This window comes from Rousettus aegyptiacus, unplaced genomic scaffold (assembly GCF_014176215.1).
Source record: "Rousettus aegyptiacus isolate mRouAeg1 unplaced genomic scaffold, mRouAeg1.p scaffold_m13_p_1, whole genome shotgun sequence".
Classification (NCBI taxonomy): domain Eukaryota; kingdom Metazoa; phylum Chordata; class Mammalia; order Chiroptera; family Pteropodidae; genus Rousettus; species Rousettus aegyptiacus.
Window position 1 is genome coordinate 99,778,396 of NW_023416284.1, and position 15,221 is coordinate 99,793,616.

Here is a 15,221-nt window from a genome sequence, read left to right on the forward strand (position 1 = left end):
CCTGTCAGGCACACTCATTTCCTGAGGCTCCACAGGTGAGGACCTGCTCAGCCCCTGGCTGACCTCTTCCCCACTCCCCCAGAAAGATATTTCTCTTTTCTGTCCTGTGGCCAAGAGAGCTCTGAGGACGGGGGCACAGAGAAATAAGTGATTGAGCAAGGCCAGTCAAGGGCTAAATAGGGGCCACAAGACCAGGGACATCGGAGCAGCCTTTGTTAGTAGAGAGAAGAGGCCCCTTGGAGACACCCTGGAGAAAAGAGACCAGAGTGGGAATGTGAAGGGTGTCCTGTCTCTGGTCATCAGAAGCTGGGGCCTGCTGAAATTTTCCCATCAGCTACTCAGGAGTCAAGGCCAGGACAAGAGCTGAGACTAACCCAATACTAAAAGATGGTCAGAATGACCTTCTAAGTCCTCAGCAGATGCAAGAGAGACTGGTCATTGCCCATGGTGTCGTGATGGAGGAGGAGAGTCTGCATGGTTGTGGGAATTTGGCTATAGGTCAGAGGGAAATATGATACAAACTCATTTTTATCATCTCCAGGTGGCATCTTCTGCATTCCTCCTCATCCCATGTACCATTAAGCCCAAAGCGGTATAATATCACCCATTACTACCACCATCAATGTTATCACAATCATTGCCTCTATTGCCCTTACCCACCTCTAATTCTATTACCTACTACTACCAGCACCAGCATCATTTGAATCACAAATACCCTTCTCCTAAACTAGGCTCCATCACCACATTCACCATCACCACTACTAGGCTCTGATAACAGAATAATCAACAAAATTCTTGCTCTCATGGAGTTTACACATCTTCAACATAACCACCACTACCACCACCACCATCATTACTATCACCATCACCATCGCCACCACTGCCCTCATAACCACATCACTATTACCACCATCCCTAGCCTCATACTCCTCATCCTTACTCCAATCACCCCCTTCACCATTTCTACCATCATTATTCCTACCTCCATCATTCTTATGCCGGCCTATCATCATACTCACCACTACAATTGATTCCATTGTTATCATCATTACCAATGTAGGAAATGATTACATGAGTTATGGCAACGGTTAATGGTCAGTAAAACCCCATCTAAGATGAGGAAGTCATCTGAGGTCACTCAGTGCTAAGAGGGATAAAATAAGAAGTCCTAAGGTGTAAGAAGTCTGTATTGCAAGCAGTCCGAAACAGGAAATTGTTTATCTTAGGAACTCTTAGGAACTTATTCTTCCCCAAATCCTCCAACAGTTCTAGTCACAATTTCAACTAAGGAGTTGTTCTTTTTTCCAGTGCATAAGGCTCCTACCCATCTAGTCTGATATAAACAAAAATCTCCTCTCCTGACCTCTAAGCTCTGGTTTAGATTTCTAGGTTGGAGGAGGATAGTTAAAATTAATCAAAACAAGTTCTTAACTGGTGATTCAGAGCTGATCTACCCTCTGGTTAGACTCTTGCCTGTCCAGCTCCATCATCTGCCTCTACACATCATGGTCATTGTCGATACCACTCCTTAATGACATCAGAGAGGAAGCTGCCATATGGATCGAAGGCAGGGAATAAGAAGCCAGGGGTACAATTAATGCTAAATTACTCTCTGTAGAAAGGGGCTGCATATTTAGATCTGGGTTTCCTAGAAGCCAGTGCGAAGAGGGAGAGGTGACCACTATATGACTATCAGCTATTTCTCATGTTAAGGCAGGAAATTCCTGTTGTGAAAACAAAGGCACCACAGCCAACACCCAGGGTTGGCCTCATAGGCTATTCTCTCTGGCTGAGTAGTTTGTGATGGAGACACTGGAAGGACCATGGAGATGAGATGGCTGCAAAACTTACCTCTCAGGAGCCATAAAGAATTATGACATTTTATATTTTTAGATAAATAACGATTATATAGTATTGAATTAAGGAGGAACCAATGGCACAGAGATTACATGTGGGTGAGAGCAAGAGGGACAGGATTTGTTTCAGGTCTCCAGGTTGGCTTGGGTATCCGCCAACTGAATTAGAGGGAGGCCAGTGAGCCCAAGGGACTGCACTAAAGTGTGAGGCATCAACAGGCTGGTATATTTGGAGAGCTGGAGGCGAGAGGCCAGGGGCAGTGGTGAGAGAAGCCAGTCTCGGGGGCAGGGGGTGATATGGGCCAACCCAGGAAGCTGGACTTTTACCCTCTAGCAGTGAGAGCTGGTGAAAGGTTTTAAACAGAGACCTTACCCTGTCAGATTTATGTTCTAAAATGTTCATTGTGGAGAGTGGGTGGAAAGGGAGGGTGAGACTGGAGGGGGGAGGGTTTGTGTAATTTGTTTAAACCCTTCTGCTAAACAGTACACTAACTGAGGGCAGGCATTTTGTCTGAGGCATCTTTGTACCCTACAGAATGTTCAGGTTGCACTAGAGACTCAACAAATATCTCTTACTATTATCACCACCTGTCACCACCTCCAAATCACTGCCCTCACTCCCATGTCTATTAGCACCATCACAAACACACACCATGTCACCAATTTAGTTCCTTTTTTAGAGCTTTATTAGGGAGCCCAGCCTAGTGCAGACTGGAACATCTCCAGCTTAGCAGCTTGGGTCAAAGGCCTGGGCTAGAGTCAGGAGTCCTGGTCTCCCCTTCAGTTCTGCTTTTGAGTCAGTGCGTGACCCCAGCAAGCCACATACCTCCATTTCTTTATTTGTTCGAAGTGGAGGTTAGATTCAATTAGTGGTTTTCAAGCTTTTTTAAAAGCTTTGGGCCCCTTAGAAACCTATTTACTTAGAAATCTGGAGCCTTTGGAACACAATTTGACAAACTCCCAGCTCTGCCAACCCAGTGTTTAGAAAACCAGATCAGAATAAACCTGACATTACTGGCTTCAACTGTGCTTTTGCTGCAGAGGCCATGAGTGAGAACTGCGTGGGGTAGGTCAGAAAAATCCTGAATCTTAGGCATTGCAGATACCTATGCCATATGTCAGGACCTTAGCAAATTCTCTCTTTCCCTACCCATCCTTCCTAAATCAAGGGTGATCTAGAAAGTTCCTGAGAATAGGGTTGGGAGCAAGCAGGAGGGACTGTGTATATGGGAAGAGCCCCCGAATGAAGAAGTGGGAGGGTGATGGGTCTGGGATTCCCAGGTTGGCCGGGCTGCCCATCGTGGTTCCCGGTGTGTCTCAGGCCAGGGTACAAGCTCCAGGTAGGGACCTAAGGGTACAAAGAGGCCTTATGGCTCAGCAGAAAGTATCCTTCACCTGATCTTGAATCCTGGGCTGCTGGCCAGGCTGTGGTTGCAAACAAGCAAGGCTTACCTGGCTTCACAGGACAAAGGGCATCTGGGATGAACTGGTATCATCCCCCTAGAGACTCCTCTTCTTAGAGACTCTTGGAGTTCTGCTGATCAAGGGGCAATGGGCTTATCTCCTACACACCCACCTACCCCATCATGGCAGCCCGAGGCTACCTCACTTGGCCCTGAGCACCAATATGTAAATCCCAGAGTCACGAGGTCAGTGACCTCTAAATGAGTGGCAGCCCCTCACCTACAGGCACTGGGCTACACAGACAGGAGACCTGAGTGGCTAGGGAGGGCCCTGTCTTGGGCCAGCCCCTGAGGGCTGGATTCTGTCTGCAGGCTCTCCACCCATCAGTCTAATCTGTCTGCTTACGCCTCCACAGTCCAAGGGTCCAAGTAGTGAGTGGACTGAGCTGTGCTGTGCAGAGGGAGCCTGAGCTGGGGACGGTTGGTGGGTGGGAAGCATGGGATTCGAGGAGCTGCTAGACCAGGTGGGTGGCTTTGGACCTTTCCAACTGCGGAATATGGTCCTGTTGGCCCTGCCCCGCGTGCTGCTGCCCATGCACTTCCTCCTGCCCAACTACCTGGCTGCCGTGCCTGCTCACCACTGTGCCTTGCCTGGCACCCATGTCAACTTCAGCCACCAGGACACATGGCTGGAGGCCTACCTTCCCAGGGAGCTTGATGGCACGCTCAGTTCCTGCCTCCACTTTACTCACCCCCAGGCCCTCCCCAATACTACGTTGAGGGCAGAGGGGCAGAGTCCTGGGGAGCTGCAGGGTGAACCTGCCACAGTGCCCTGCTCTCAGGGCTGGGAGTACGACCGCTCAGAGTTCTCCTCCACCATTGCAACCGAGGTACCCGAGCCAGGAGGCTGGGGGACGCGTGAGTGGGATGGGCTTGCTATTGCCTTGGGTGATTACTATGTGGGCAGTAGACACATTACTTTAGCTCCTAGAATCTCAGTTTACCTATTTGTAGATGGGGTCTATGAATTTAAAGCACTGAGCTTGTAGTAAGGAGCCCACATGCAGGAGCTGTTACTACTAATAATTGGGAGGTAATTAAGGCAGAGAAAGACTGAGACAGCTCTAGGAGTTGGCTGAGGGTTGAGAAGGGTGTTTCTATGGTAAGAGATGGAGAAATAATAGAGGCCTCCTCTTTCTTTATCTTTTGGGCCCCAGGTCTGGGATTTACATAATTCATATGGAGGCGAGTGCAAGTTGGGGGAGAGTCTCTTTGCACAGGAACGGGACTCCTGTTGTCATAGTCAAGGTCCTCCATGGGAAGAAGCTGAGGCTGTAGGATTGGCTAGGAGTAGTCTCCTACCCCACAAGCTGGGGTGAACAGTTGGGGGTTTGTTATCTGACGTGGAGGTACCAGGTTGGCAAAGTTGACCTCAGAAGGCCCCAGGGTCTGGAGAGGAGGGATTGGTGCCAGCTGGAGAGGGGCCTATGCCCATGGGAGGCCCTTCCTTGCCTGTCCCTGCAGTGGGACCTGGTGTGTGAGCAGAAAGGCCTGAACAAAGCCACTTCCACTTTCTTCTTCGCTGGTGTGATGGTGGGGGCCATGGCCTTCGGATACCTGTCTGACAGGTGGGATGATATGGGGAGGCCAGTAAGGAAGAGGGGTGGGGAACCCTCTCCCAGCAGCTGGGGTCTAGGCTTAAGACTACCTCTGCTTTGGGACCTCCCTTTTTTAGGGAGCTGACCCTGCATGACTCCTGTGCAGGTTTGGGCGACGCCGTCTGTTGCTGGTGGCCTATGTGAGTGTCCTGGTGATGGGCCTGACATCTGCAGCCTCAGTCAGCTACATCATGTTTGTCATCACGCGAACCCTCACTGGCATGGCTCTGGCTGGCTTCACCATCATTGTGATGCCACTGGGTAAGGCAGGCAAAGGACAGGCATGGCCTAGAGGGTCGGAGGGAGGCAGTTGTCAAGGGTGGGATTGAGCCCATCTGTCTCTTGCTAACTATCTTCCTGTCTCCGGCCCGTACTGTGGCCCCAGAGCTGGAATGGATGGACATGGAACACCGCACCGTGGCAGGTGTCCTGAACAGCACCTTCTGGACAGTGGGCTTGATGCTGCTGGCACTGGTCGGATACCTGATACGGGACTGGCGATGGCTTCTGCTGGCTGTTACCCTGCCTTGTGTCCCAGGCATCCTCAGCCTCTGGTGAGGCCTGTGGGCAGCTGGGGAATGAGAGATACAGGAAACCAGAAACAGAATGAATCAGAAGCTGAGATCTGAAGACAGAGAAACTGAGACAAAGAGAAAGAAAAACAGAGAGAGAGAGAGAGAGAGAGAGAGAGAGAGAGATATCAATACATGAGATGCAGAAAACAAAATATAAAATATAGAGATGGAGAGATACAGAAAGAAACAGTGAGAGATGGTGAGTGAGAGACCAGGACTGAGAAAGGCAGGTTTAGAGGGACAGATGGAGATGTACACATGAGTGACCTGAGAGGCAGAGCCAAGCACAAACTGAGGCTGGTGCCCTGGAGGGGTGGGGATAAGGACAGTGTCAGCACTGGGTTAGGAAACCCAAGCAGGAGGGTTGAAAGTCAGGTAGGGTGGGCATTTCATTGCTTCCCCCAAAGGAACTGGCTTTGGATGACCCCTCTGGGTATGTCTGTATGTCTGTTTCTCCTTCATCCTGTACCCTTCTGTCATGTATGGGGAAAGTGGTTGGCTGGTCCTGGGGTCTTGGGGGTGAGACCAATTCAGTTGAGTAGAGAAGAGACTCCTAGGCTATGAAGGACTTAGGCCTAGGAAAAGTGGCTATTAAATTGGGCCTTAAAAGATGAATCAGGTGAGGGGGCCTTGGGAAGATGTCCTAGGCTGAGGAGACTCTGTGAACAAGAATTTGGAGGGTGACAGCTTGTGGTGTACCCAGGAGGTAGACTTGGCTTGGAGTGTAGACTGAAGAGCCTCCTGCTGTCCCCCAGGTGGGTGCCTGAGTCTGCACGGTGGCTTTTGACCCAGGGCCAGGTGGAAGAGGCCCGCAGGTACCTACTCCACTGTGCCAGGGTCAATAGGAGGCCTGTGGGTGAGGACAGCCTGAGCCTGGAGGTGAGGATGAATATGTGTGTGAGTGTATGCAAATATGTGTATGTGTGTGTGTGTGTGTGTGTGTGTGTGTGTGTGTGTGTGTGTGTGTGTCTCATGTCAAGCATTCCCTTCCTGGGGCCCACTGTGTGTGCAGGAAAATTTCCCTGCCGAAGTGGAGAGTTCCCTCAGGATGTCTGGTTCTGGTGGGCCATACCCTTGACTCTGCTTATCCTACTCAACTGCCATGTACATCTTCCTCTCCCCTTTACTGAAGAAGGGGGGAATAGAGAGACTCGGAGAGAGCAATGTGCCTTGCTAAGGCCACACAGTCAACTCTGTGTCACAAACTCTCCTCCTCCCCCTACCAGGCCCTGAGCAAAGTGATCGCTGGGGAGAGGGTGGTCCAAAGACCTTCGTGCCTAGACCTGTTCCGGACATCACGGCTCCGACACATCTCACTGTGCTGCATGGTGGTGTGGTGAGGAGAGGGCTGGCCTGGGCCTAGTCAGGGTTGGAAGGGTAGGGATGGGCAGGTGCAGGGAGGGGCTGACTCCAGGATGGTGCTCAGTGTGAGAGGATACATGTGGGACAGGTGAACTGTAACTCTGTAGGGTGGGGGTAGAGGCAGCGGGGATGAGGCTCTGTAAAGTCAGAAGATGGAACAGAGACACGGGGGGTTGGGGGTGGGAATTTCAAATTCAGGCTCTGTCATTTCCTTATTGTGAGACCTTAGACGGAACATCTAATATTCTGAGCCTCAATGTCCCTTCTGTAAAATCGAATGCTGTTAGCTCCTACCTCACAGGGTTGCTGTGAAGATTAGGTAAAGGGACTTTGGCCATTGGCACGTGCTGCACACTCAGGAAGGACGATGGAGATAGGGAATGTCATGGGCAGCTGGCTCTGAAGATGGCCTTTAAAAGGCCTTTAAAAGGCCAAGGCACCCTGAGGAGAAAGGACAAAGTGGCAGTGGGTAGGAGAGCCCTGAGTGGCATGGCCACCCCTCTCAGGTTTGCAGTCAACTTCTCCTATTACGGCCTGTCTCTGGACCTGTCGGGGTTAGGGCTGAACGTGTACCAGACGCTGCTGCTGTTCGGGGCAGTGGAGGTGCCCTCCAAGCTGCTGACTTACCTGTCAGTGCGCCAAGTTGGACGCCGCCTCACACAAGTAGGAACGCTGCTGGTCGCCGCCCTCACCTTTGGCATCAGGTTGCTGGTGTCCTCCGGTGAGTCCTGCCACCAGCCCTGCCTCCTGGCCCGAGAACCACCCTGCTCTCCCGCCTAAACTCCCGACTCAAGGCCAGTTAAGTCCTGCCCTTTCTGTAGGCTCCACCTTCTATTCTGGGAACCTCACCACTTGAACCCCTTTTTCCCCAGAGATGGTGTCCTGGAGCACTGCCCTGGCAGTAATAGGAAAAGCTTTTTCTGAAGCCGCCTTCACCACTGCCTATCTGTTTACGTCGGAATTGTACCCTACCGTGCTCAGGTGAGGGGAGCCTGGGTCCTAGGCAACCCACCTGGGGGGTTTATCAGTCACATCTCTTACCAACATACCCCCACGTACACACACTGCTTCCCAGTCCCTCTCACCCGTTCCTTGCACTGCATCTGGAATATAGAGCTAATCAGGCTGTTTGCCTCAGTCTGGAAGAAGGCAGGGGCATTTTATCTTCTTTACGAAATGACCCTGAGTGAAGTCGGACGACTTCTGAGATCCTCCTTTAAAAGAATACAGTGGCCAGAAGCCCCATCAGCCCCTCCTATCCCCTTCTCCACAACCCAGGCAGAGCTGCTCTTGGAGGTTGTCTCTGGACGAAAGGCCTGGGGCCCTTTCAACTAGCTACTGGCAGATGGGGAGGAAACTTATAGGAAGCCAGGGTATGATTAGAAAGCCTTGCACCTCCTCTAACAACATGGCAGGGTTTGTATGTGCTGCTGACCCTCTTCCTTCCACACTATTTTTTCCTATTGCCTTTCTGGTGGCGTTTCTTTTCCTTCAGTGATATCTGACTCGTACTCTGTCAGAATGGGGGCCCCATTCTCTGGTGTGTGCTGGCTTGGGGGCCCCAAGTCTGGGGGTGGGTGGTAAGCCCTGGCTTTCTTAGCTGTCTGGGGAGGAAAGGGGGTACCATGGCCTGACAGTGCAGGGGGGAAGCCTGAGAGGCATAACCCCAAATAGGTGTGAACACCAACCCCTCCCCCATCCTTTTTCTGAACAGACAGACAGGGATGGGGCTGACTGCACTGGTGGGCCGGCTGGGGGGCTCTTTGGCCCCACTGGCAACCTTGCTGGATGAAGTATGGCTGCCACTGCCCAAGCTCGCTTATGGGGGAATTTCCCTGCTGGCTGCCTGCACTGCCCTCCTCCTACCAGAGACAAGGCAAGCACAGCTGCCAGAGTCCATCCACGATGTGGAGAGGAAGAGGTGTGTGCACATGTGGGTATGGATGCTCAGATACTTGATACCTTAGGTAGGATTCCGAGAGGCAGACATGTCTACATGTATGTATCTGTTGCATGTGTGTGAGTGCATGGGTACATGATCTGAGGTATGTATGTGTGACCTGTGTATATAAAAGCATATGTGAGTCCATGTGTGTGCTTACACAAGTACCCAAGATTGTCTGGGAAGAGGTGGATGTGTGCACACTCAGGTATGCCTGCACATCAGGGATGCATACAAGCATGTATGGCAGTCAGTTGTAGGAGTACACATTTGTTTACCAGGAGTTGGGGAAGCCCTAAGCCAGGCTTGATTGGGGCAGGCTAGGGTGGTAAGCTCGGGGGCTAAATCCCACCACTACTCATGACTCCTTCCTCCCCAGTGCCCCATCCAGCCTTCAGGAGGAAGAGATGCCCATGAAGCAGGTCCATGACTGAGTGATACCAGGGGAAGGCTCTCCACAGAAGTTTTATATCAGGGGCTGGGAAAGCGGAAGGGCAAGCCTTGTGACCAGGGCTGAGGGCACTGAGGCCCCTGCCCAGGGCTTGGGTCGCCACTAATGCCCTTCTCTGTACTCATCTAGACTCTGGCAACAGGACATCTTCCCAGAATGCAGTGGGCTGCTGGAGAACTCTGGCACCCTCTCATGGCTGGGGGGTGATTTTGTAAATAAAGGTGCCCCTTCGGTTGGGGCAGTAGTATGAAGCTGTGGGATGATCCCTAGATGGAAAGCCACTGAGTCTGGCCCTGGCTTCTGATCCCAGCTTTGCCACTGATTTGCTATGTTACCTTGGGCATGTGGCTTTCCCTCTTTGGGTCTCAGTCTGTTCATCTCTCACACGGATAATGAAGGCTCTTAACAGACCTCACCATAGGATCTATCTGTTGTCATGTTCAATGAGATGCTGAATAAGATGCTTCTTCTAGAGATGATGCTAAAGAAGGGACTGTCCTATGAAGACTTCTGATACCAACAGTGCTGGTAGGCATGTTGTCCAGTGTGTGTTACTGTGGGCTGTCCAATGCCAGGGCCAGAGGAACAGGAGAACAGAGCTCTTTGTTCCTCTGCCTGGCCTTGCTACTACCTCCCTGGCACTTTACAGGGTAATGCAGTCCCTCCACACTCCCCACCCTCCAACCCACTGTCTAGGTCTCATGCCCAAAGAAGAGTTGAAGGCATGGGAGCTAGCTTTTTATTGGAGAAACCAAAATAAACACAGTTTTATGAGTACTTTGAAGTTACAGAATTTGCTGGAGAAAGGGATTGGGAAGGCCAAGGGATTGGAAAGGGATTGAGAAGGCTACCCTTCAAAATAGGGTGGCCCAAATCTCCTGATCAAATAGGAATGGGAAAGGGAGGGGTTGGTAGGGAAAGCCTATACTTTCTGGTCTACCCTGGAGCCAAGGCCCAGGCTGTCAGAATCTCACCTTCCCCCACGTCCATTCTATAGCTCCCATTGGACCATGGAGGGGATGGTAGGGGGCTTGAATTAGGGTGACCTCTCCTGTGAGCATCTCATTTAGATTTTATCTCCACGGGATCATAGATGTAGCAGCCCACATCACCAATGTTCACACCTGAGGGAGAAAGCCTAATCACCAAGGGCCTTGGGGATGGGGGACACTGGGCTGAGGGCTGGGGGGAATTGGGAGGGGTCTGGGGTGTCTGACTACATGGGAAGTTGTCCACACATCCCCACAGATCCACATGCCATACTTTAGGCCCAGGTCTGGGGTGGGGCTGCCCACCTTTGGGGCCAAACAGGTAGCCGTAGCAGGGGATGTGGCAGTAGGGGACGCCGTCATGCTGGGACACAGAGAGAAATAGAGCCCTCTCAGTTTGGCTTTTTTCCCCCCATCTCCAGCCTCTCTCCTCTCAACATAACCACTCCTCCCTTCCCTGCTCACCTCAGCATGACTCCCAGCAGTCAGGGTCTTCCGGCAGCGCTGGCACCTCAGACAGGGTCGGTGCCAATTTCTGCCCAAAGACATCACCTTCTCAGCTAGTGGTGGAGAGAGGTAGTAGCCCTAGGGGCAAGGCAGGGAGACCCACCTGCCTTGCACCACCTTCCTGCCCTTTGATGCCCATCCTGCATGCCACTCCCCAAGCTTTCCCTTGTCACTTACCAAAATAGACAGGTTCCTCACAGGCAGGGCACAGCGAGGTTTCCCCAGTAAATGTCTTCACGTGGGGAGGGCCTTTAAGGGAAAGAGGCCCTGGCTAGGGCTGAGGTGGGGGCCAGGCCTAAGGAGGGCCCTCCAGCACCAGCCTGCATATGGCACTGTCCTCTTCCAAAAGTCATGCTCATCCCAGAGCCTGCCACCCAGGTAGCCATGAGTATGCTTTCCTAGGGCAGAGTTGAGTCCCCTCTGACCTCACCTCCTGCCCCACCTCTACCTGTAAGAGGGACCACCTGCTTCCTTCTCATCCTTCCAGGGGCTCAGGTACCCACCAGCCCAACCCTATCAGCAACTCAATCCTCAGGAAACCTGAGCTGATATAGGAGCTGTCCAGGGCAGGGGTGTCAGGTGTTGGGGAGCACGGTGTCATTGCCCACTGCAGGGGATAGGAGGAAGGAACAAGGAGAGGGGAGAAGTGGAAGAATGTGAGGGGCTGGCCCCATCCCAATGATTGCTCACTAATAAGTCATTACTTCTATGGCCTTGGCCTAGGAAAGGCCTGAGTTCCGTGTCAGCTTTGCTTCTAACTATAACTGCACGAGGTCACTTGCCCTCTCCAGACCTCAGTTTCCTCACCTGTAAAATGGGAGTGGTAATGCCATCTGCCCAATTTACCTCTGAACTCAGCAGCTGATATGAGGGAACATGAAAAAGGGATCATGGATAAGGGAAGATTTTGCCATGAACAAAGTTGAAGGGATGAGAGGCAGAGGACTGTGTGGGAGACTTCTCCTGTTCCATCCTGGGGAAGGGTCAGAAGGAGGGGTAGCTGGAGCCCAACCTCACTTACTTTTCTTGCCCTGGGGGAGACCAGTCCTGGGTCTGGGGGGGCTAAAGCTGCTGGGGCTGAGGGGAATGATGCTGGCAGGAGTGCGAGTGGGAGAATTATAGAGGTAGGAGCCCACACCACCAATGTTCACTCCTGCAGAGAGAAAGGAAGTCAGGCTTGAGTCTACAGCTCCCAGTCACAGGGAAAGTTCTGATGTCCCTGTCCCTTTCCAGGCTGGTACTTACCCCTGGGTCCGAAGAGAGCCCCATAGCATGGTTTGTGGCAATACGGCCTCCCATTGTGCTAGGCACAAGCAGAGGAAAGGGGATTGCTCGGGGCCTATGGGGGCCTCTCCCATACCCCACGGGCCTTCCCCCCCCGAACAGGCTGCCAGATGTGTCTGTCTACCAGCCTGGACTGGTGGAACTGGGAGGGGTCAGGGGTGGACTGGCATATCAGAATTGCCACTGTGGCCAGTGGGAAAGGGCAAGAGCATGTTGGGAAGCAGTGCTGCTTGCTGCCCACTCTTCCCTCTCAAAAGGTATGAAGTCCACTGGCAAAACTCAGGCTCCCCAAATCTTGGCTGGTGAGGGGCCCACTGGGTAGGTGGTCTTGGGAGCTGGTTGCTGAGTTCGCCTTTGGTTGGGCCTACAGGGCTGAAATTAGGGTGGTGCCTGGGGAACAGTGACAGATGCAGGACTGTGTGCCCTGGCTAGGTCTCACCTCTGCATGCCCTCCTGGAGACAGGACACTGTGGCAGTGCTCACATTTCAGGCAGAAGCGGTGCCAGTTCTTGCCCAGGGAGCTCACTTTCTCTGCTGTAGGGAACAAGGGGGAACCAGGCTGTGGGGAGCCAAGCCAAGCAGCAGGCTCCCTCCTTCCCCTGCCCCTCCCCCCCTCAGACCCGCCCTGCTTCCTGGACACGTTGGTCAGTGTCTCCATCCAGGATGCTAGATCCATCCCGCTGGAGTGTTATGCCCCCGCCCCCCACAGGTGTTAAGGGGGTCTGGGACCACACCGGCGCCAGCTCCTTGCGTCCTCAGGGAACCCGACAGCTCGCACTAGTCCTATCATCTCCCCCTCCTCAGCTCCTCAGCCCGGGCCTCACCGAAGAAAACGGGTTGCTGGCAACGCGGGCAGATCCAACTCATGGCTCCGCTCCGGGCAGTGGGTGCTGCACACAGTAGGCACCGCCGCGGGGACTTCTTTCCCGCCCCCTTCGCTGGCTCCACCCATGGCTCAGCTTTGAGCATCATTGGGCTGAATTGACTGCTTCTCAACGCCCATTGGGCTGCGAGAAATTTAGCATTGCTCCACCTGGGGGATGCAGGCGACTTCACAATTACTTCCAAAAACTAAAGCCTCCCAAAGTGGAGAGGAGAGAGAGTACTGAAGCTGGACTAGGAAGGGAGGGCTCCGTGAAGATATCTGGGAGGGCGGCACTAGTTTCTGGTTTAGTAGGGAGAGGGAAAAGGTCCAGAGTGCAGATGCTATGAAAGTACTATCATTTCAAATCCAAAGCGAGGGGTTAGACATTCTTTGAAATAGTTTAATACTGCCTTGGCAGTCTCGCAAGTGGTTAAGGGTAACAGAATCTGGACACTATCTCTGCTACTTACTCTTTGACTTCAGGCAAATTATACATAACCTCCCTCTGCCTCTGTTTCTTTTGTTTTGTTTTGTTTTTGTTTTTGTTAGTTTGTTTAATCTGTACAATGTGTATGATGGTAAGTCTCTACGTCATAGGATTGTTGTGAGAATTAGATACATTAATACATGCAGAGGGCCTAGAGAGCACCTGGCATATAAATGCTATAAAAGCAATAGCTATCATAACGAACTCAAGACTCTTAGTTTGAAAGTGTCAAAGTGGTCTGCAAACAGTGCTTGTAAAATTATAATGCATATTAAATTATAAAGTATAATTCAGACACCAATTACATATTCCTAATTTAGTTTAATATTTGTTAAAAGTAGCTCAGCAGTGCTTCAAAGGACACTTCAAAATTTTAAACTCACAAAATGGGAGAAAATATTTGCAAACATCTATCTGACATGAGTCTACAAAATATATATTTAAAACTGGGCAAAAATTTGAATAGACGTTTTTCCAAAGAAGATATGTAAGTGGCCAACAAGCACAGGGAAGGATGCTCAACATTACTTATTAGGAAAATGAAAATCAGAACCGCATTGAGATACCATTTTATACCTCCTAGAATAGCTATAATAAAAAACTGAGTAATAACAAGTGTTAGTGAGAATATGGCAAAATTGGATCCCTCATACACTGTTGATGGGAATGTAAAATAGTGCAACTCTTTAAAAACAGTCTGGCAATTCCTCAAAAAGTTAAATACAGAGTTACCATATAACCTGGCAATTGCACTCCTAGGTATATACCCAAGAAAAATGAAAGCATTTGTTCACACAAAAACTTGTACAGAAATGTTCATAGTACCATTATTCACAATAGCTAAAAGGTGGAAACAATCAAAAGTCCATCAACTGATAAACAAAATGTGATATAACCATAATAGAGTATTATTCAGCCATTAAAAGAAATGAAGTACTGGTACATGCTATAACATGGATGAACCATGAAAACTTTATCTTATGTGAAAGAAACCGACATATAACACCACATATTGTATGATTCTATTTACATGAAATGTCTAGAATAGGGAAATTCATAAAGACAGGAAGTAGATTAATGGTTGTTAGGGGTTTGGGGGAGGGGAAATTGGAAGTATTTCCTGATGGGTATGAGGTCTCTTTATGGGGAAATGAAAATGATCTGGAATTAGTGGTGATAGTATATTCACAATCTTGTGAATATACTAAAAATCAATTAGTTGTGCACCTTAAAATGGTGGACTTTATGATATGTGAATGTCTTAATAATGTCTTGATACAATGTCTCAATGATGATGATAATATCTGAAGGAAACTACTTAAAAAAAAAAAAAGTAGACCAGCAAGTGAGGGGCAGGACAGAGAGCTGATTACCTTGTGCCAGTGCCCCAGCAGAGTAGACAATCAATCCCTTGATGAAGTATTGTGGTGAAATGAAGATTTTTCTGGAGTAAGGTCCTCTGTTTTGTGAAGTCAGTTCAGAAAGGGCTGAAGGGTGTGTGGGATGAATTCATCATTGGGCTTCAGTGCTGTGCCCTGATGGATGAAAGAAGTCCTATTTGTGTCTCGGGAGTTCAAGACCCTCTCTGGACTTCAGTCCCCTCAACTGGGCAATGAGGATAGGACTGGTATCTATGAATTTCCACTCAACACTCCTGTTTCCTCATTTGTCTTCATCAGTACTTTTTGCTTATAACACTTGTTTTATTCTTCTCATTGATTTCTAAAGGTATAAGGCTTGCATACTGTGAAACAAACTTCTCTATATTTTCTTGTGATTTGTTTCTTGTCTTGGGAATGTTTCAAAACCTTTAGTTTTATAACTGTTCCTTGAAGTGCTGCT

The 15,221-nt window shown here is 50.4% G+C and overlaps 2 protein-coding genes across 6 annotated transcripts; one reads left to right on the forward strand and one right to left on the reverse strand.

Moving 5' to 3' along the window:
* The first annotated feature begins 3,635 nt into the window (after positions 1-3,635).
* On the forward strand, positions 3,636-10,024 carry SLC22A7 (solute carrier family 22 member 7). Its single transcript, XM_016128762.2, has 10 exons — positions 3,636-4,149; positions 4,784-4,887; positions 5,024-5,178; positions 5,303-5,471; positions 6,248-6,371; positions 6,719-6,828; positions 7,361-7,575; positions 7,727-7,835; positions 8,569-8,775; positions 9,176-10,024. Exons 1-10 carry the CDS (start codon positions 3,757-3,759, stop codon positions 9,228-9,230), a joined length of 1,641 nt encoding a protein of 546 aa, XP_015984248.2. The 5' UTR covers positions 3,636-3,756; the 3' UTR covers positions 9,231-10,024.
* CRIP3 (cysteine rich protein 3) lies at positions 9,973-13,121 on the reverse strand. 5 transcript variants are annotated; one of them, XM_016128766.2, is made up of 8 exons: positions 12,852-12,926; positions 12,467-12,561; positions 11,989-12,046; positions 11,765-11,896; positions 10,921-10,992; positions 10,702-10,796; positions 10,543-10,600; positions 9,973-10,371 (listed from the first exon to the last, which is right to left on the reverse strand). In XM_016128766.2, the coding sequence occupies exons 1-8, from the start codon at positions 12,892-12,894 to the stop codon at positions 10,310-10,312; spliced, it is 615 nt and encodes a 204-aa protein (XP_015984252.2). In that variant the 5' UTR covers positions 12,895-12,926; the 3' UTR covers positions 9,973-10,309. The 5 variants fall into 5 exon arrangements, with proteins under 5 accessions (XP_015984252.2, XP_015984253.2, XP_015984250.2 ...); XM_016128767.2 differs by lacking the exon at positions 10,543-10,600; XM_016128764.2 differs by having other exon boundaries at positions 9,973-10,600.
* Between the last annotated feature and the right edge of the window lie 2,100 nt (positions 13,122-15,221).

What these genes read in the sequence shown, in the direction of transcription:
- SLC22A7 (XM_016128762.2), top strand. Translation starts at nt 3,757, where the DNA reads ATGGGATTCGAGGAGCTGCTAGACCAGGTGGGTGGCTTTGGACCTTTC. An exon ending in CATCATTGTGATGCCACTGG is followed by an intron (nt 5,179 to 5,302) that starts GTAAGGCAGGCA and finishes CTGTGGCCCCAG; the next exon opens with AGCTGGAATGGATGGACATG. An exon ending in CCAGGCATCCTCAGCCTCTG is followed by an intron (nt 5,472 to 6,247) that starts GTGAGGCCTGTG and finishes GCTGTCCCCCAG; the next exon opens with GTGGGTGCCTGAGTCTGCAC.
- CRIP3 (XM_016128763.2), bottom strand. Translation starts at nt 12,999, where the DNA reads ATGATGCTCAAAGCTGAGCCATGGGTGGAGCCAGCGAAGGGGGCGGGA. An exon ending in TCTCCCCCAGGGCAAGAAAA is followed by an intron (nt 10,993 to 11,764) that starts GTAAGTGAGGTT and finishes TTTCCCTTAAAG; the next exon opens with GCCCTCCCCACGTGAAGACA. An exon ending in TGAGGAACCTGTCTATTTTG is followed by an intron (nt 10,797 to 10,920) that starts GTAAGTGACAAG and finishes CTCCACCACTAG; the next exon opens with CTGAGAAGGTGATGTCTTTG.